This window comes from Corvus cornix, chromosome 27, assembly GCF_000738735.6.
Source record: "Corvus cornix cornix isolate S_Up_H32 chromosome 27, ASM73873v5, whole genome shotgun sequence".
NCBI lineage: Eukaryota > Metazoa > Chordata > Aves > Passeriformes > Corvidae > Corvus > Corvus cornix.
In genome coordinates, this window is record NC_046355.1 from 4,600,827 (window position 1) to 4,620,459 (window position 19,633).

General features: G+C 59.2%; 1 protein-coding gene across 1 annotated transcript; it reads right to left on the minus strand.

Moving 5' to 3' along the window:
• Positions 1-8,063: 8,063 nt before the first annotated feature.
• On the minus strand, positions 8,064-18,310 carry ZBTB17 (zinc finger and BTB domain containing 17). The gene is made up of 17 exons (XM_039565852.1): positions 18,195-18,310; positions 16,825-16,923; positions 16,253-16,364; positions 14,343-14,549; positions 13,993-14,181; positions 13,568-13,729; positions 13,373-13,489; positions 12,753-12,991; positions 12,519-12,661; positions 11,742-12,042; positions 11,321-11,408; positions 10,740-10,856; positions 10,538-10,658; positions 10,264-10,394; positions 9,970-10,185; positions 9,097-9,186; positions 8,064-8,443 (listed from the first exon to the last, which is right to left on the minus strand). Exons 2-17 carry the CDS (start codon positions 16,828-16,830, stop codon positions 8,115-8,117), a joined length of 2,568 nt encoding a protein of 855 aa, XP_039421786.1. The 5' UTR covers positions 16,831-16,923; positions 18,195-18,310; the 3' UTR covers positions 8,064-8,114.
• Between the last annotated feature and the right edge of the window lie 1,323 nt (positions 18,311-19,633).

Consider the following 19,633-nt stretch of genomic DNA (forward strand, 5'->3'; position numbering starts at 1 on the left):
CTGGATGCACAAATGTCCATCTGTCCAGCTGGACATGTAACTGACCATGTGTTTGTCTGGATCCCCACCAGTGTGTCCAGCTTTTGGACACGTGGACAGGTGAGTGCTCAGATGGACAAATGGACAGGCCTATGTACAGCTGGACAGTTGTATATCCAGCTGGACAGACGGACATTGTACCACCAGCCGGACAGACACCCATCCAGCTGAACACTCCTTCCTCCTCCACGCATGAGCATAAATGCCCCAAAAATGCACGTTTTGTCCCCAAGGCCTCTCTCGAAAACCAGCGATTTCACACCCCCGCCCCGCCCCCCTCACACCCCCCTCACACCCCCGCCCCGCCCCCAGCCCCGTGTCCATCTGTCCATCTGTCCATGCCCGTGTCCATCTCCCACCCCGGGGCGCTGGGGGCTGGGGGGCAGCTGAGGCCTGATGGTGGTTCCAGAGCCGCGGATGGACAGAGCTGGCCAGAGCTGGGGCTGGGAGGGGCCGGACCCTGTGCAAGGGGGGTGGGGGCGGGGCGGGGGTGTGAGGGGGGTGTGAGGGGGGCGGGGCGGGGGTGTGAGGGGGCGGGGCGGGGGTGTGAAATCGCTGGTTTTCGAGAGGGGCCTTGGGGACAGAAAGTGCATTTTTGGGGCATTTATGCTCATGCGTGGAGGAGGAAAATGTCCAGCTGGATGGGTGTCTGTCCGGCTGCACGTACAGTGTCCAAGTGTCCAGTTGGATATACAATGTCCAACAGATGGATGTACAATGTCCAAGTGTCCAGCTGTACGTACAATGTCCAAGTGTCCAGCTGCACGTACAGTGTCCATGTGTCCAGCTGGACGTACAGTGTCCAAGTGTCCGGCTGAACGTACAGTGTCCATGTGTCCAGCTGGACGTACAGTGTCCAAGTGTCCAGATGGATGTACAATGTCCAAGTGTCCAGCTGGACAGACAGTGTCCAACTGTCCAGCTGTACGTACAAGTGTCCAGCTGGGCGTGCGGCTGTCCGACTGTCGGTGCAACGGTCCCTCTGTCTGGCTGTGAAGGCTTCTGTCCGTGTGTCGTTCTGTACAACTGTCCGTGTGTCCAGCTGGACGTGCAGCCCCTGCCCTGGGCCCCAGTGCCTGCTGGGTAACGGGGCTGGGATGGACACACGGACACGCGTGAGGATGGTTGGATGGGGCACAGACACACGGACAGTTGCACGTCCGGCCGGACACACGGACAGTTGGACGTCCAACGGGACACAGGTGGCTGCAGGTCCAGCTGGACACACCAACAGGGGCCTGGACTGATGGACACACGGACAGCTGTACGTCCAGCTGGACACACGGATGGCTGTGGGGATGATGGATGGGCAAGGAGCTGGACAGACCGACGGGAGCAGGTTCAGCTGGGAATGGGCATGGTGGATGTGTCAGATGGACAGAACAGGGGAGTGTCCAGCTGGACAGATGGACACTGTACATCCAGCTGGACACATGGACACTGTACGTGCAGCTGGACACATGGACACTGTACGTCCAGCTGGACACATGGACATTGTACATCCAGCTGGACACATGGACACTGTACGTGCAGCTGGACACATGGACACTGTACGTCCAGCCGGACACTTGGACACTGTACGTCCAGCTGGACACTTGCACATTGTACGTCCAGCCGGACACTTGGACATTGTACGTCCAGCTGGACACTTGGACATTGTACGTCCAGCTGGACAGTTGGACATTCTATGTCCAGCCGGACACATGGACACTGTACGTGTAGCCGGACAGACACCCATCCAGCTGGACACTTTCTTCCTCCACCCATGAGCATAAATGCCCCAAAAATGCACTTTCTGTCCGCAAGGCCTCTCTCGAAAACCAGCGATTTCACACCCCCGCCCCGCCCCCTCACACCCCCCTCACACCCCCGCCCCGCCCCCAGCCCCGTGTCCATCTGTCCATCTGTCCATGCCCGTGTCCATCTCCCACCCCGGGGCGCTGGGGGCTGGGGGGCAGCTGAGGCCTGATGGTGGTTCCAGAGCCGCGGATGGACAGAGCTGGCCAGAGCTGGGGCTGGGAGGGGCCGGACCCTGTGCAAGGGGGGTGGGGGCGGGCGGGGGTGTGAGGGGGGTGTGAGGGGGGCGGGGCGGGGGTGTGAGGGGGCGGGGCGGGGGTGTGAAATCGCTGGTTTTCGAGAGGGGCCTTGGGGACAGAAAGTGCATTTTTGGGGCATTTATGCTCATGCGTGGAGGAGGAAAATGTCCAGCTGGATGGGTGTCTGTCCGGCTGCACGTACAGTGTCCATGTGTCCAGTTGGATATACAATGTCCAACAGATGGATGTACAATGTGCAAGTGTCCAGCTGGACGTACAGTGTCCAAGTGTCCAGATGGATGTACAATGTCCAATTGTCCAGATGGACATACAGTGTCCAACTGTCCAGCTGTACGTACAAGTGTCCAGCTGGGCGTGCGGCTGTCCGACTGTCGGTGCAACGGTCCCTCTGTCTGGCTGTGAAGGCTTCTGTCCGTGTGTCGTTCTGTACAACTGTCCGTGTGTCCAGCTGGACGTGCAGCCCCTGCCCTGGGCCCCAGTGCCTGCTGGGTAACGGGGCTGGGATGGACACACGGACACGCGTGAGGATGGTTGGATGGGGCACAGACACACGGACAGTTGCACGTCCGGCCGGACACACGGACAGTTGGACGTCCAACGGGACACAGGTGGCTGCAGGTCCAGCTGGACACACCAACAGGGGCCTGGACTGATGGACACACGGACAGCTGTACGTCCAGCTGGACACACGGATGGCTGTGGGGATGATGGATGGGCAAGGAGCTGGACAGACCGACGGGAGCAGGTTCAGCTGGGAATGGGCATGGTGGATGTGTCAGATGGACAGAACAGGGGAGTGTCCAGCTGGACAGATGGACACTGTACATTCAGCTGGACACATGGACACTGTACGTGCAGCTGGACACATGGACACTGTACGTCCAGCCGGACACTTGGACATTGTACGTCCAGCTGGACACTTGGACACTGTATGTCCAGCTGGACACTTGCACATTGTACGTCCAGCTGGACAGTTGGACATTCTATGTCCAGCCGGACACATGGACACTGTACGTCCAGCTGGACACTTGCACATTTTACATCCAGCCGGACACTTGGACATTCTATGTCCAGCCGGACACATGGACACTGTACGTGTAGCCGGACAGACACCCATCCAGCTGGACACTTTCCTCCTCCACCCATGAGCATAAATGCCCCAAAAATGCACTTTCTGTCCGCAAGGCCTCTCTCGAAAACCAGCGATTTCACACCCCCGCCCAGCCCCCCTCACACCCCCCTCACACCCCCGCCCCGCCCCCAGCCCCGTGTCCATCTGTCCATCTGTCCATGCCCGTGTCCATCTCCCACCCCGGGGCGCTGGGGGCTGGGGGGCAGCTGAGGCCTGATGGTGGTTCCAGAGCCGCGGATGGACAGAGCTGGCCAGAGCTGGGGCTGGGAGGGGCCGGACCCTGTGCAAGGGGGGTGGGGGCGGGGCGGGGGTGTGAGGGGGGTGTGAGGGGGCGGGGCGGGGTGTGAGGGGGGCGGGGCGGGGGTGTGAAATCGCTGGTTTTCGAGAGGGGCCTTGGGGACAGAAAGTGCATTTTTGGGGCATTTATGCTCATGCGTGGAGGAGGAAAATGTCCAGCTGGATGGGTGTCTGTCCGGCTGCACGTACAGTGTCCAAGTGTCCAGTTGGATATACAATGTCCAACAGATGGATGTACAATGTCCAAGTGTCCAGCTGGACGTACAGTGTCCATGTGTCCAGCTGGACGTACAATGTCCAAGTGTCCAGCTGGACGTACAGTGTCCAAGTGTCCAGATGGATGTACAATGTCCAATTGTCCAGATGGACATACAGTGTCCAACTGTCCAGCTGTACGTACAAGTGTCCAGCTGGGCGTGCGGCTGTCCGACTGTCGGTGCAACGGTCCCTCTGTCTGGCTGTGAAGGCTTCTGTCCGTGTGTCGTTCTGTACAACTGTCCGTGTGTCCAGCTGGACGTGCAGCCCCTGCCCTGGGCCCCAGTGCCTGCTGGGTAACGGGGCTGGGATGGACACACGGACACGCGTGAGGATGGTTGGATGGGGCACAGACACACGGACAGTTGCACGTCCGGCCGGACACACGGACAGTTGGACGTCCAACGGGACACAGGTGGCTGCAGGTCCAGCTGGACACACCAACAGGGGCCTGGACTGATGGACACACGGACAGCTGTACGTCCAGCTGGACACACGGATGGCTGTGGGGATGATGGATGGGCAAGGAGCTGGACAGACCGACGGGAGCAGGTTCAGCTGGGAATGGGCATGGTGGATGTGTCAGATGGACAGAACAGGGGAGTGTCCAGCTGGACAGATGGACACTGTACATTCAGCTGGACACATGGACACTGTACGTGCAGCTGGACACATGGACACTGTACGTCCAGCCGGACACTTGGACACTGTACGTCCAGCTGGACACTTGCACATTGTACGTCCAGCCGGACACTTGGACATTGTACGTCCAGCTGGACACTTGGACACTGTATGTCCAGCTGGACACTTGCACATTGTACGTCCAGCTGGACGCTTGGACATTGTACGTCCAGCTGGACACTTGGACACTGTACGTCCAGCTGGACACTTGCACATTGTACGTCCAGCTGGACAGTTGGACATTCTATGTCCAGCCGGACACATGGACACTGTACGTCCAGCTGGACACTTGCACATTTTACATCCAGCCGGACACTTGGACATTCTATGTCCAGCCGGACACATGGACACTGTACGTGTAGCCGGACAGACACCCATCCAGCTGGACACTTTCCTCCTCCACCCATGAGCATAAATGCCCCAAAAATGCACTTTCTGTCCGCAAGGCCTCTCTCAAAAACCAGCGATTTCACACCCCGCCCAGCCCCCCTCACACCCCCCTCACACCCCCGCCCCGCCCCCAGCCCCGTGTCCATCTGTCCATCTGTCCATGCCCGTGTCCATCTCCCACCCCGGGGCGCTGGGGGCTGGGGGGCAGCTGAGGCCTGATGGTGGTTCCAGAGCCGCGGATGGACAGAGCTGGCCAGAGCTGGGGCTGGGAGGGGCCGGACCCTGTGCAAGGGGGGTGGGGGCGGGGCGGGGGTGTGAGGGGGGTGTGAGGGGGGCGGGGCGGGGGTGTGAGGGGGGCGGGGCGGGGGTGTGAAATCGCTGGTTTTCGAGAGGGGCCTTGGGGACAGAAAGTGCATTTTTGGGGCATTTATGCTCATGCGTGGAGGAGGAAAATGTCCAGCTGGATGGGTGTCTGTCCGGCTGCACGTACAGTGTCCAAGTGTCCAGTTGGATATACAATGTCCAACAGATGGATGTACAATGTCCAAGTGTCCAGCTGTACGTACAATGTCCAAGTGTCCAGCTGGACGTACAGTGTCCAAGTGTCCAGATGGATGTACAATGTCCAAGTGTCCAGCTGGACGTACAGTGTCCATGTGTCCAGCTGGACGTACAGTGTCCAAGCGTCCAGATGGATGTACAATGTCCAATTGTCCAGATGGACATACAGTGTCCAACTGTCCAGCTGTACGTACAAGTGTCCAGCTGGGCGTGCGGCTGTCCGACTGTCGGTGCAACGGTCCCTCTGTCTGGCTGTGAAGGCTTCTGTCCGTGTGTCGTTCTGTTCAACTGTCCGTGTGTCCAGCTGGACGTGCAGCCCCTGCCCTGGGCCCCAGTGCCTGCTGGGTAACGGGGCTGGGATGGACACACGGACACGCGTGAGGATGGTTGGATGGGGCACAGACACACGGACAGTTGCACGTCCGGCCGGACACACGGACAGTTGGACGTCCAACGGGACACAGGTGGCTGCAGGTCCAGCTGGACACACCAACAGGGGCCTGGACTGATGGACACACGGACAGCTGTACGTCCAGCTGGACACACGGATGGCTGTGGGGATGATGGATGGGCAAGGAGCTGGACAGACCGACGGGAGCAGGTTCAGCTGGGAATGGGCATGGTGGATGTGTCAGATGGACAGAACAGGGGAGTGTCCAGCTGGACAGATGGACACTGTACATCCAGCTGGACACATGGACACTGTACGTGCAGCTGGACACATGGACACTGTACGTCCAGCCGGACACTTGGACACTGTACGTCCAGCTGGACACTTGGACATTGTACGTCCAGCCGGACACTTGGACATTGTACGTCCAGCTGGACGCTTGGACATTGTACATCCAGCTGGACACATGGACACTGTACGTCCAGCCGGACACATGGACATTGTACATCCAGCTGGACACTTGGACATTGTACGTCCAGCCGGACGCTTGGACACTGTACGTCCAGCCGGACACTTTCCTCCTCCATGCATGAGCATAAATGCCCCAAAAATGCACTTTCTGTCCCCAAGGCCCCTCTCGAAAACCAGCGATTTCACACCCCCGCCCCGCCCCCCTCACACCCCCCTCACACCCCCGCCCCGCCCCACCCCCCTTGCACAGGGTCCGGCCCCTCCCAGCCCCAGCTCTGGCCAGCTCTGTCCATCCGCGGCTCTGGAACCACCATCAGGCCTCAGCCGCCCCCAGCCCCCAGCGCCCCGGGGTGGGAGATGGACACGGGCATGGACAGATGGACAGATGGACACGGGGCTGGGGGCGGGGCGGGGGTGTGAGGGGGGTGTGAGGGGGGCGGGGCGGGGGTGTGAGGGGGGCGGGGCGGGGGTGTGAAATCGCTGGTTTTCGAGAGAGGCCTTGCGGACAGAAAGTGCATTTTTGGGGCATTTATGCTCATGGGTGAAGGAAAGTGTGTCCATCTGTCCAGCTGCACGTACAGTGTCCGTCTGGCTGGCTGCATGTGCAATGTCTGTGTGTCCAGTTGGACGTACAATGTCCAACTGTCCATCCGGATGTGCAACTGTCCAGCTGTCTGTGCAATGGTCCCTCTGGCTGTGAATGTAACCAGCCATGTGTCCATCCATAGAACTGTCCAGGTGTCCAGCTGGACACGTCCCTGCCTGTGTCTGCATGTCCAACCATCCCTGTGTCCATCCCTGTGTCCATCCATCCATCTGTCCATTCATCCAGCTGAACGTCCAACCATCCACAGCCCTGTCCATGTGTCCAGCTGGACAGCACACCCTCTCCTGGATCCTCCAACCCCCCCAGGCTGGGGAACAGCGATGAGGACAGCTGGACACATGGATGGTGGCACAGGTGGGCACATGGGTGGACACAGCATGTCCAGGTGTCCAACTAGACATCAAACTGTGTGTCCGGCCCGATGGTCACCTGTCCATGTGTCTCTACCACTGTCCAACCATCCATGGAGCTTTCCATGTGTCCAGCTGGACCTGCAGCCATCTGTGTGTCCATCTCTCCTGGCTGGACATGCCCCTGTCGCTGTGTCCATGTGTGTCCTCCTTGCCTCCCTGCCCTGGGGAGCTGGGGGGACTCTGAGGGGACAAAGCAGGGGATGACTGTCCAGCTGGACACACGGACAGGGGCACATTTTGGGGGTCCTGCAGCCCCCCAGCTCCAGCAGTGGGGGGGACAAGGCCAGAGCCATCAGTGCCCTCCTGGGTTCGCCCACAGCCGGTGGGAGACAGGGACAGGGACAGGGACAGACAGGGATGGACACGCAGCCCACGGGACCCCCAGCCCCCCTTCCCAGCTGCAGGGCCTGGGGGTCCCTCGTGGGTGTGCCCCGGGTGGGGCAGGACAGGCTCCCACCCCCCACCTCCAGCCAGCAGCACCTTTTGTTCTGTTTTAACCCCAAAACACGGGCAGCTCCCCTCTGTCCACCCCTCCCTCAGTGGGGGGGGCAGTGGGCGAGGGTCTTCCTGGGCCCAAAAATCCCCGTCCGCTGCTCTGGGTGCGGCTGAAAACCTTAAAGCACATTTTTTTCCCCTTTATCATCTCATTTATCCCCTCTTTGTCACCTCACACTCTCATCAGTGACTGGAGTACTTCGATCCCCCCCACCGCCCCAAAACATCCCCTGGGGGATCCACAGCGCGTCCCCCCCTCCCCGAGCACCAACCCTTACAAAATACTGCAATTTATTCCATCTCTTTCCTTCCAGAAATACACTTTTTACACCATTTCCGAGCTGTCTCTTAAATAAAGGCTGGGCCGGGGCGGGGCGGGGTCACTCGGGGGCGGCCCCTCGGCCGGGGGGGCCGGGGCGGCGGCCGGGGCCGGCTCGGCGGGGCCGTCGCGGGGCCGGAACAGGAGCTCCCCGGCGGGGATGACCTGCTCTGCCGGCCAGCCCGCGGCCCCGTAGGGCTGGTAAAAGTCCGGCTCGGCCTGGAACATGACGAGCGCCTGGGCCGTGTGGATGCGCACGTGCTGCGCCAGGCTGCTGGCGTCCAGGAACTTCTCCCCGCAGGAGTCGCAGGCGTAAAGGATCTGCGTGTTGGGGTCTGCGGGAGAGAAACACACACCCAAAAATGGGGGAGGCGCTGGGGGCGAGCTGCGGGCCCGCGCCGGTAGTCCCGGTAGTCCCGGTATTCCCGGAGGTGCTGGGGGTGGGATGGGAGGAGCCAGCCCGGTATTCCCGGAGGTGCTGGGGGGTGGGATGGAGCAGCCAGCCCGGTATTCCCAGAGGCGCTGGGGAGGTGGGATGGGAGGAGCCAGCCCGGTATTCCAGGTATTCCCGGAGGCGCTGGGGGGGTGGGATGGGAGCAGCCAGCCCGGTATTCCCGGTATTCCCAGAGGCGCTGGGGAGGTGGGATGGGGAGGAGCCAGCCCGGTATTTCCAAAGGCACTGGGAGGGTGGGATGGGAGGAGCCAGCCCGGTATTCCCGGTATTCCCGGAGGTGCTGGGGGGTGGGATGGGAGGAGCCAGCCCGGTATTCCCGGTATTCCCGGAGGTGCTGGGGGTGGGATGGGAGCAGCCAGCCCGGTATTCCCGGTATTCCCGGAGGTGCTGGGGGTGGGATGGGAGCAGCCAGCCCGGTATTCCCAAAGGCACTGGGAGGGTGGGATGGGAGGGGCCAGCCCGGTATTCCCGGTATTCCCAGAGGCGCTGGGGGGGGTGGGATGGGAGGAGCCAGCCCGGTATTCCCGGTCTCACCTGCTTCCTGCACCTGCTTCACCGCTTTGGTGATCTCGGCTTTAAGTGCTTCGGTCTCGTCCGCCGTCACCGCGGCCGCCACGGGCACCACTGCGGGGACAAGGGGGCACGGGGACATTTGGGGAGGACAGGGACATTGGGGGGGCCAGCTGGGCAGGAATTCTGCCCCAAACCATGGATCCTGCCCAGAGCCGAGGCTGGGAGCAGCTCCAGTGGGATGTGAGACTGCCCAGACTCGGGTGCTGCACCCTTGGATGAACCCGCAGTGCCTTTGGAGGGCTCCAGGACCTGCACCCCATGGAAAAGCCCCAAACTGCCCCCCATAAATCAATCTCCCTTTTGGGGTGACTCTTGGGCCCCTCAAACTGCACCTCATGGATAAACCTCCCTTCCAGGGCAGCCCCAAGACACCCAAGCTGCTCCCCAGGGATAAATCTCCCCTCTGGAAGGGCTCCTGGGACCCTAGGCTGCCCCCCATGGAAAAATCTCATTTTTGGGGTGTCTCTTGGAACCACAAGCTGCTCCTTGGAGACCCACCCCCCTTTTAGGACAGTCCTGTGATGCCCAAGCTCCATCCCATGGATAAGTTTCCCTTTTAGGGTGGCTCCTGGCACCTCCAGGCTGCACCCCATGGATAAACCTCCCTTTCAGGACACTGCTAAGACCCCCAAGCTGCATTCCCATGGGTGTGTTTCCCTTTTGGGATGACTCCTGAGACCCCTAAGCTGCACCCCCATAAATGAATCTCCCTCTGGGAACAACTCTGGGACCAGCCAGCTGCACCCCGACGCTAAATTTCCCTTCTGGCTGGCTCCCAAGCTGCTCCTCATGGATGAACTCCCTTTGGGAACACCCGGGGGCCCCCCAGCTCACCCGTGAGCTGTGTTACAGCGGTGGCAGCCAGCGCCTCGGTGGCCAGTGTCACCATGTCATCGGATGCCACTGTGACGATGTTGACCTCATCGCCCTCCTCGGGCTCCAGGATCTTGATGCCGGCCTTGCCCTGGTGCACGGTCTTCACGTGCGAGCGCAGGTTGTCCACGCGGTTGAAGCCGCGCCCGCACTTGTCACACAGGAACGGCTTCTCCCCTGGCAAGAGGACAAGGAATGAGGGGCGGGTCAGGGGGCGATGCCCAGGGGCGGGGGAGGATTTTGGGAGGTACCCACCGGTGTGGATGATGATGTGCTTGGACAGGTCACCCACGTTGACGAAGGCTTTGTTGCAGACGGTGCATTTGTGGGGCCGGATGTTGTCGTGGTGGCGGATGTGGTTGGCCAGCTGGCTCGACTGGACGAACCTTCGGGGATGACACCACGGTCACCACAGTCTGTGGTAACACCCTGGCACCTCCACCCAGCTGCAGAGGGCGAGTGGAGGTGCCCCCTGGTATTCCAACACCACAGAAGTGCCCCTCCTGAAATTCCCAAGGGGAATCCTCACCTCTTCCCACAGCGCTCGCACACGTAGGGCTTCTCCCCGGTGTGCTGGCGCACGTGGGCGATGAGAGAGCTCGCCTGGGTGAAGGCTTTCCCGCAGATCAAGCACTGGCACGGCTTCTCTCCTGGGGAAAACACAGGGAGAGGGTGGGTGGGGAGCACGGGGGGAAGGAGAACCCCTCGGGGAGGCGGGAGCGGATCCGTACCGGTGTGGATGCGGACGTGGCGCTGGAGCGCGCCCGGGTCGGCGAACTGGCGCTGGCAGTGCACGCACACGTACGGCTTCTCCCCGCTGTGGATCCGCAGGTGCCGCTTCAGGTTACCTGGGAGCAGGGCAGGCTGAAGGACACCAGAGCCTCCTCCCCCTTTTCCTCCTTCCCAGCGCCCCAGAAGCTCCCTCAGGAAAGCCTGTTGCTACTCAGGGAGCAGGGACTGCACAGGGATCAAGGGAAGTCACGTGGACCTTGCCTGCGATCGGGCAATAACGTGGAAGGGGGGACAAGCACCCAGTGTTTGAGGGGATCAAGGGACTCCACTGGGATCATCCCAACCCCCTGGCTCTGCAGCAGGTTGGGAGAAGATGGGAGGTCTCCATCTCCAAAATTTGCATGAGGAGCTCCTTTCCAGGGTGTGGCTCCCTGGGGAAAACCAGGGATTCGTGCAGCACAACCATGGCACTGTAAACCCGGGATGAAATCCTTCCTCTGGCTCTGATCCAGCCCCAGAACACTCCCTGCCCCTGCCAAACCATCCAACCCCGATCACTTAGCCCCCATCCCCATGTTACCTGAGGTGGTGAACTGCTTCCCGCATTCCCGGCACTTCAGGGGCCCATCTGCGATGTGGATCTTCAGGTGAGCCTTCAAATTCCCCACCTGGGGATGGAGAACGGGATGGAGAGAGCCCCAAACCACTCCATCTCCCTTCGGAGCAACCCCAATCCCCATGGATCCCTTCTGGAGTGGCCTCTGGGACCCCCAAGCTCCTCCTCATGGATAAACCACCCTCTCCAAACTCCAAGACCCCCGAACTGCATCCCACGGATAATCCACCCTTTCAAGCCCGCTCTGGGACCCCCAACTACACCTCATGGATACACCACCACCCCAGGACAGCTCTGGGAGCCCCGAACTGCACCCCATGGACAAACCTCCCTTCCAGGACCGCTCTGGCCCAGCTCCCGCTCTTTTCCCCGCTCCCCGCCGCACCTGGTTGAACTTCTTGTCGCAGTGGGGACACTTGTGCTCCTTGTCGGTGTCGTGCGTCTCCAGGTGGCGCATCTTGGAGGTGGGGTCGGAGAAGGAGCGCCCGCAGTAGTCGCACTGGTAGGGCTTCTCGCCGCTGTGCACCAGCTGGTGCCGCTTCAGGTTGCCCGAGGTGGTGAAGAGCTTCCCGCAGTCCTCGCAGCGGTACCGGGCCTCGCCCGTGTGCCGCTTCTTGTGCAGGTTCAGGAGGCTGATGAGTCGGTAGCTCTTCCCGCACTCCTCGCAGCCGTACGGCTTCAGCGGGCTGGGATGAGGTGGGAATGTCACAGCCAGCGCTGGCGTCTCCCTGCCCCAGTCTGAGCGTCACCCCCCAGCCAGACCCACAGGAATCACAGAATGGCTGGGGTTGGGAGGGACCTTCAAGCTCATCCTGTTCCACCACACCCCACCTGCCACTTATACCAGGTTGCTCCAAGCCCCCCATCCAACCCCGAACCCTTCCAGGGATGGGGAGTCCATGAAACAACACAAAAGGCAAGAACCATTTGGACAACGCTCTCAGACCCAGGACGGGATTCTGATGGTGTCTGTGCAGGGCCAGGAGCTGGGCTCAATCCTTGTGGGTCCCTTCCAACTCAGGATTATTGTGACTCTGTGACACGGGCAGAAAGACAAATCTCCTCCCGGATATCCCAACACACCAGTGGATTCCCAAAGGATTCAACCATTCCCAGCAAACCCCACGTTTTTCAGGCACCTCTCCCTGGTTCCACCACGTACCTGTGCGTCTTCTCGTGGGCCTTGCAGGCGGCCGGGTCGGAGAAGGCCTTGTTGCACTCCCTGCAGGAGAAGGGCTTCTCTCCGGTGTGGATACGGATGTGCCGCTTGAAGTTCCCGGTGTGGGTGAACTCCTTCCCGCAGTCCTAGGGATGTAGGGATGGAGGGATGGGCACTGTCACCCCCGGTGTCTTCGAGGCACCCGGAGATGCTGCCCAGGAGCCCAGATGGCCTCACCTCGCACTTGTGTGTGACGGAGCCGTAGGCCTTGGACTCGGTGCGGTCGCTGTAGGTGCCGGAGCGCAGCAGGCGCGGCTCCCCCGAGTTCTCCTGCCCGGAATCTGTGCTTCCCGACTCATTATCCTCAGCGTTCTCCCCGTTTTCCAGCTGGGCTGGCTCCTCCTCAGGGATTTTACCCTCATCTTCCTCCTCCACTATCATCTCCCTCTCTTCCTCCTTCCTTTCCGGCTTCATCTCTGCAGGATGGTAGAAAGTGGGGATGCTCAGGTTTGTGAGCAGCAGCAGAGGCACAAAATCCACCTGTATTTCCTAACCTAAGGAGACTGGGATTAGGCGTCCCCTGTCCCCAGGGAAATCACAGAAACATTTGAGTTGGAAGGGAGGTGAAAGCTCATCCATCGTCACCTTTGCCTGGAATCACTTTGAATTTGCAGGTGATTAGCCCTAAATTCCAAAAGCCTGTGCAGGCAGAGGAGAATTTCCCAATTCTCCTCTCTAAGCTCCATGAAAACTGCTCCCAGAGGATCTGTGCCTCACAAAACTCACACAATTAATTCCACAGAAAATGCAGGATCAAGCTCTGCCCAGCTTTGTCCCAGCCCTGCTCGCCAACACACCTCCTGTCCCGGCGGTGTCCGAGGCCGCGGGGCTGCCGCTGCCCACTGCGCTCTCCGACGGCTGCAGGAGCCCAGGAATGTCGGCCTTGGGATCCTCCTGGATGGCAGCGTCTGTCCCTGTGAGCACCGGAGTGTCAGGACAGGGTGTGCTGGGGGTGACAGCAGGATCCAGGGTGTCACCTCTTGGTGGCTCACCTTCCAGGCCAGCCGGCTGCTCCGCAGGCGCCTCGGGCTGTGCCGTGGCCTCTGGCTGCTCCTCCTTCCCCTCGGCATTGGGAACAGCTGCTTTGTCTTTGTCAGGCTCCCCCGGAGCCTCTGCCACCGATGTCTTGTCATCGGCCGTCACCTTGTCGGCCCCTGCGAGGGAAGAGGCAAAGCCATCCAGCAGCTGCTGCTGCCAGAAGGATTCCCAAATCCCACAAAATTCAGGGAAGCAGCGATTTTTCAACTGCTGGTGGTGCCCAAGGGGATCAAACCCCATTCAGGCGCACCAGATGTACCCAGGAAATGGGTTTGGAAGGTGGCCAAGGAGCATAAGTGGATAAATCTTGGACTGGATGAAGCCTAAGTGGGTAAATCTTGACTTTCCCTGGATGAGGGAAAGCCAGGATGGTACGTACCAATCTCAGGGGGCTGCTGGCTCATCCCAGGGGGATTTTCTGGGGGCACAGAGAGGGATTTGAGTGCGTTGCAAGCACTGACGATCTCCTGCATCTGCAGGAAACCTGCCACGGCCAGCACGTCCTCCACGTTGTCGGGGCTCAAGCTCAGCTTAGCCGTGTACATGAACTCCAGAACCTGGCCCAGGCCTGCAGGGGAGGTGACACAACCACAAATGAGCCCTCGCCCCTCACTCTTTCATTTTGAAACGCTCAAAATAACAAGCTGAAGAGCCTCCCTTGAAGCCTGGGCAAGGAATTGTGTTGTTTAAGGAGCTGGGAGGGATCCCGGATAAAACCTGCAGGCCTACCTGCGGCGTTGCTGATGTCCAGGTGCACCACGTCCTTCTGGTCCACGAAGAGCATGCGGAAGTAGTCGCTGCAGGCGGCCAGCACGGCCTTGTGGGCCTTGAAGTCGATGCCGTCCACCACGAAGGTGCAGTCGCAGAGCAGCCCCAGCTGCCGCTGCTGGTTCAGCTGCTCCAGCACTTGTTGGCTGTGCTGCGGGAAATCCATGGCTGTGGGGAGGGAAAAAACCCGGGATGGGGGGTGAGGTGGGTGGTGAAACCACTGAAGGGGTCGTGGAGGAAGAGAGATCACAAAACACAACCTGACTGTCCTCGTGGTTAAAAAAATGGCCCAAAAAGGTGAATTTCAGCTCCTCTCCTGGCTAAATCCAACCCTGAACCCTCTCCTAGAACAGCCACGACTCCAGCGCAGGGCTGGAAGGAGTTGATGGAACAGCCATGATGGTTTTTAGCCACGATGGTTTTTAGCCACTCTGACAGCATTTAGAACACAGCTATTGCTCCTCAGCTGGTCCAAGCAGCGAGCAGGAGCCTTGTCACCTCTGCAGACACAAGTCCTTCCTCTGTGTCACGGCTCCTGCCAAGGCCACAGCATGGAAGTGTTCAGCCAAACCTTCCAGCTCCTGCTCGTTCCAGCTGCCCATGTCACAATACTGAGGAATTTCTGTATTTTTTTGTGTGTTTGGAGAGGGTTCTCCATGCTCGGAGCACAGCTTTGCCTGAGGAATGCTGCAAATCACTGGAAACATGGCAAAACCCCAATTTTCCAGCAGGTCCTTGTCAGCAAAGTGCCACACTGTGGATTTTCTCCTGAGCTGCATCCGTAGGGTGGATGAAAGGTTTTCACTTGGCTTTGTCTCCCAACAATGATTCCCGTGCTGAAGGGATTGTTTCAAGGGATCAGCAAGGAGGGAGGAGAAAGGAAGCAGGAACTATCCAGTTATTGTTCAAGCAGGAAGTCCCCAGAGCTCTGGACGCTGAAGCAGGAAGGTTATGGCTGGGGAAACACTCCTGGATTCCATTCTCAGTGTCTCGGAACATTTCCAGCCCATGGAAGTTGTTTTTCCACTTCACCAACTCTTAAATCAGGAGTTTCCAGTCAGGAAAAAGTGAGAGGTTTGGATCCACAACACCAGGCACTTCCAGTTCCTGTCCCTTCCTCTGCATCAGTGGTCAGAGGGAGCCTCCTCCTGTCAGCTGTGGGTGCCAGCAGCACTCGGGGAAAGATCTTCCTCCCAAGGATTCATTCAGCTTCCAAAGTCATTCCCAGTGTGGATGAGAGGCCACAACCTCTCTGACAGCATCAGATTGTGCAGAGAGAGAGGAAGTTCTACTCCATTTTGTCGTTGCAATGAACTCCCTGCCCTGGCTTTCCCCCAGCTCTCCAAACTCCCCCAGTCCCAAAATACATCCCCGACAGCCAGGAAAAATACTGCATAGCATGGCCCGGTGTGGTTTGCAAAGCTCTGGAAAAAAGGGGGAGCATTTTCCCAGCAGGATAAACAAGGCTGTGTTCCATGCTCAGAGAGCTCTGTGCAGCAGGACCTGAGGAATCATGACAGTTTGATGCACTAAAAGGGTATTTTTGGGAATTTGTGGGAGGCACTTTGCATCTGAACGATGATTTTTAACGTTCCAGGATTGGACTTGTCTCAGCTTTGCTCCCCAGGTTTGAGAAGGGAGTAAAAATCCAGGAAACTCAACTCCTCCCCAAAAACTTCCTATTTTCTGTAGTCTCCTCCGTAACGTCGTGTTCCGGCTCCCTCGGAAGCACAGCAGGGACAGGCTTGGAGGAGCTCTCTACACCCGCACCCAGCAGCCAATGTCACCTTTATCCACTAAAATCCCTGACTCCAAGGTTTAAAAATCCCAAACACCCGGACCCAGCCCCCAGGACTGGTGCCTGAGCTCACCCCTGTGCTGCGAGGAGCGGAGATATCCAGAGGATTGAGGGCCAGAGGGTTGTGTCTCCCCTCCAGAGGTTTCCCCTTTCCAGGTGTTCAGGTCAGTCTCTATGCTGCCATCCTGGGAAAAATGGGATGAAAAACTCCATTTTAAACCTCCAGTTTTGGGTGCTGAAGGCACCAAGGTACAAAATTGCCAATGCAGGACCGGGCACCTCCTGATTTCCCCTCGGGAGAGACGATTCCTCTCCCGACCTCTCTCCGACGCGGCTGTTGAGTCTCTCATTATCCAATTAAGCATGGAAAAGTTCATTATGAGCCCACCCACGCCCACCACATAGATAAATACAGCAGCTGCAGTCCCAGGGAGCTTCCCACGCGAGCTCTGTTAAGCGCTCTCGCTAATTAGCGACATCACCTCTTCCTTTCCCTGCCACATGAACATCTACCTATTAAAAACCCCCAAACCTCGCTAAATTGGAAAAAAACCAGTGATTTAAACATCGCTTTTCAAGGCTGTCACCACCCAGCCATCCATGCTGGGAAGATGAAAGGGGAGAGGGGGGTTGTTTCCTACCCACCGTCATCTCCCTCCTCGTGCGTCAGCTCGGGGAACAACGCGGCCCCAACCCTCGCTTCCTCTGCCCGGAGGGGTCTGTCCTCATTTCCAGGGATGGATCCTGCAACGTTTTCCATGAAAAAAAATGAAGTTTAGAGCTGATCTGAGTGGAGCAGCTCCACATAATAATAGCTACCATGGAATAGGGAAGGGCTGCGGCGCTTGTGGTCGGAAGCAGAAGGTGAGCTACGAAAGGGGAAATAATCACGAAGAGGATAAAATGGGATGAAAAGGAAATAAAATGAGAAAGACACGAGAAGAGGGACATTCTGGATGCCCCACAGGGAACGGACATCCTGAAGACCCCTTGGTTATTTGGATTTCAGGCTTAGGGATGTGCTGGTGCTGCTCTGGACACCGAGACATCACCTGAGCCTGACATCTGCCCCGAAATCCCTTCTGTGTCTGCAGTGCCCAGGGATGACAAACCCTTGTCTCCTCGGGGAAAAACAACCTTTGGAATGCTGGCTGAGGGCTGGAATCCCGGGAGAAGCCCCTGATGCAGAAACGAAACTAAGGAAACGCGGGTGCTCCGGGAAATGTGTCACCCGCGCCCGCCCGCAGAGGGCACGAACAGCCAGGAGGGACTGTCACCTCGCCAGAAACGCCAGAACAAGGGAAAAATCCGTGTTTTCCTTGCGGCTTTCCCCGTCCCTGAGGTGCGGGGATGTGTCTGGCGCTGGCTCAGGGCTCTGACCCCCATCCCCGCCCTCGGGAGGATCTTTCGGCGGCCTGAGGGGACGGTGATGCCCCACGCCCGGGGGACACCGGGCTTCGTGCACGGCCTCGCCCGAGTCACCTCACGGCTGGGGGGGTCACACAGCGGACACTTGGGGAGGGGGTGCAGCCAAAAGCCCCCCCCCCGCCCTCAAGACAGGCAGGAGCCTCTCGTTTCTCTCACGACAACCACGAGCCCTCTGCTCCCCTCATGACATCCAGAAGCCCCTCCATTCCCCTCACGACAGCCCCCCACTCCCCCACCAACCCCCCATTCCCCTCACGACAACCAGGAGACCCCCGCTCCCCTCACAGCAGCCAACAAACCCTGACGATAGCTAGCAGCCCCCCTCCCCCCCGTCGCGACAACCCCCGTTCCCCTCACAACAGCCGGCAGCCCCCATTTCCCAGGGCCCGCCAGCAGGACCGCCCCCCCCCCCCCTCGCAGCCTGCCCTCAAAGAACTGGGGGCCGCGCACCGGGGTGACCCCCAAACCGGCTCCGTTACCCCACAGCCAGCGAGCCGGGCCGCAGACCCCTCCCCTCCCAGCGCCCGTGTTCCACTCAGCCCTCTCCCCAGCCCCTCCAGCGCTCTCCCGGGCCCCCCATGCCGTACCTGCCATGCCGGGCCCGGCGGGGCCTCACCCGCAGCCCGCGGCCCTCACCGTGACACCGACCAGACAAAGGGCGCCGCCATCTTGGCGCCGGGCGGAAGCGGCGTCGCCCTGGCCCGCCCAGCGGCGGCAGCGTCACTGCGCATGCGCGGCAGGGGCCGGTCACCTTCCCGCCCCTTCCCGCCCCTTCCCGCCTCAGAGGCGCCGCCATGACAGTGGGGGGGCGCGGTGCTGAGGGGCCGTGAGGGGCCGTGAGGGACAGAGCGGAGCTCTGAGGTTCGAAGGTTCTGGTGCGGCCGCCACCGCCGTGTTCATCGCTAACCACGTCCCCCGTCGCCATATCACCCCTATTTCAGCACCCCCGAGGTGGTGATTCCACCACTGTCCCAGTGCCTGACCGCCCACTGCATGAAGGAATCTTCCCTATATCTAACATAAATCTCCCTGCCGCAACGTGATGCCGTTCCTCTTTTCCTGTCACTTGTTCCCTTGGCTCCACCCTTCTGTCAGGGAGAAGGTTCCCGGTTATTGGAAATAATATACTTTTCCTAAGTAATTTTTAATCAGTTGTTTTAATTAATTGTAAGCAGCACTCACTTTTGGCCAGCACTAGTTAAGTTTCTCCACAGACTCTCGTTGCTCAGATCATTAAATCACCAAAACTGTAAGTTTGTTAAAACTAACCCTGACAAGCTTCAATAAAGCCAAAGGCATTTGAAAATTGGATATCTGGGATCTTAAATGTACGGCCCTTCAAGGACGTTGGAGTAACCAGAAAATACAGAGGACATTAAGGCCTGGAAAGCTGGAGATTCCCCATCTGAGAAGAAGATAATAAAATTACTACAGAAATCAATGACCGATAGAAGACAGAATGCTAAATAATAAAGAGAATTATGTGACTTAAAACCCATGAACATTAATTTGTTTGCTGAAAATGTATAAATAAGTGAAAAAATTTTGTATTGGGCTACAACGGTGCCCTTGATCCCCTCGTCCAGATCATTGATAAAGGCTTTAAACATGCCCAAAAAACCTGTTTTTTCCCCATCTTTCCTTCCACAAACGAGCTGCTGTGGGGTGCGTTTGGGGCTGGGCTGAGCCGGCCTTTCACCCACTCCACATCTCCCCTGTCCAAAAGCGATTTGGGCAGAAATAGGGCGTTTTCCCCCATTTTCTTCCTCCTGTCTCTGCACCGCCCTGGGCGAGGGCCACTAGATGGCAACCAGTGACCGGCGGTGGCTGCCGGGGTGGCATTTTGGGACGGAGCGGCCGCGTCCCATCGCCGGGCCTCGACGGCCGCGCACCGCCGCTCCCCTCCCCGGAGCTCCCCGAGCCTTTACTGCCACCAACAACTTTATTCATCACTTTTAACCTCTTTTTTTTCTCCCTGCCACCGGGAGGCCCCTGAGTGACAGCCAAAGCAGCCGGCGGCCGTGCC

Coding starts and splice junctions, on each gene's coding strand:
- ZBTB17 (XM_039565852.1), bottom strand. Junction 12,992..13,372: donor GGACACCGCCGGGACAGGAG/GTGTGTTGGCGA, acceptor ACCATCCTGCAG/AGATGAAGCCGGAAAGGAAG. Junction 10,857..11,320: donor GAAGCAGTTCACCACCTCAG/GTAACATGGGGA, acceptor CCCTGCTCCCAG/GTAACCTGAAGCGGCACCTG.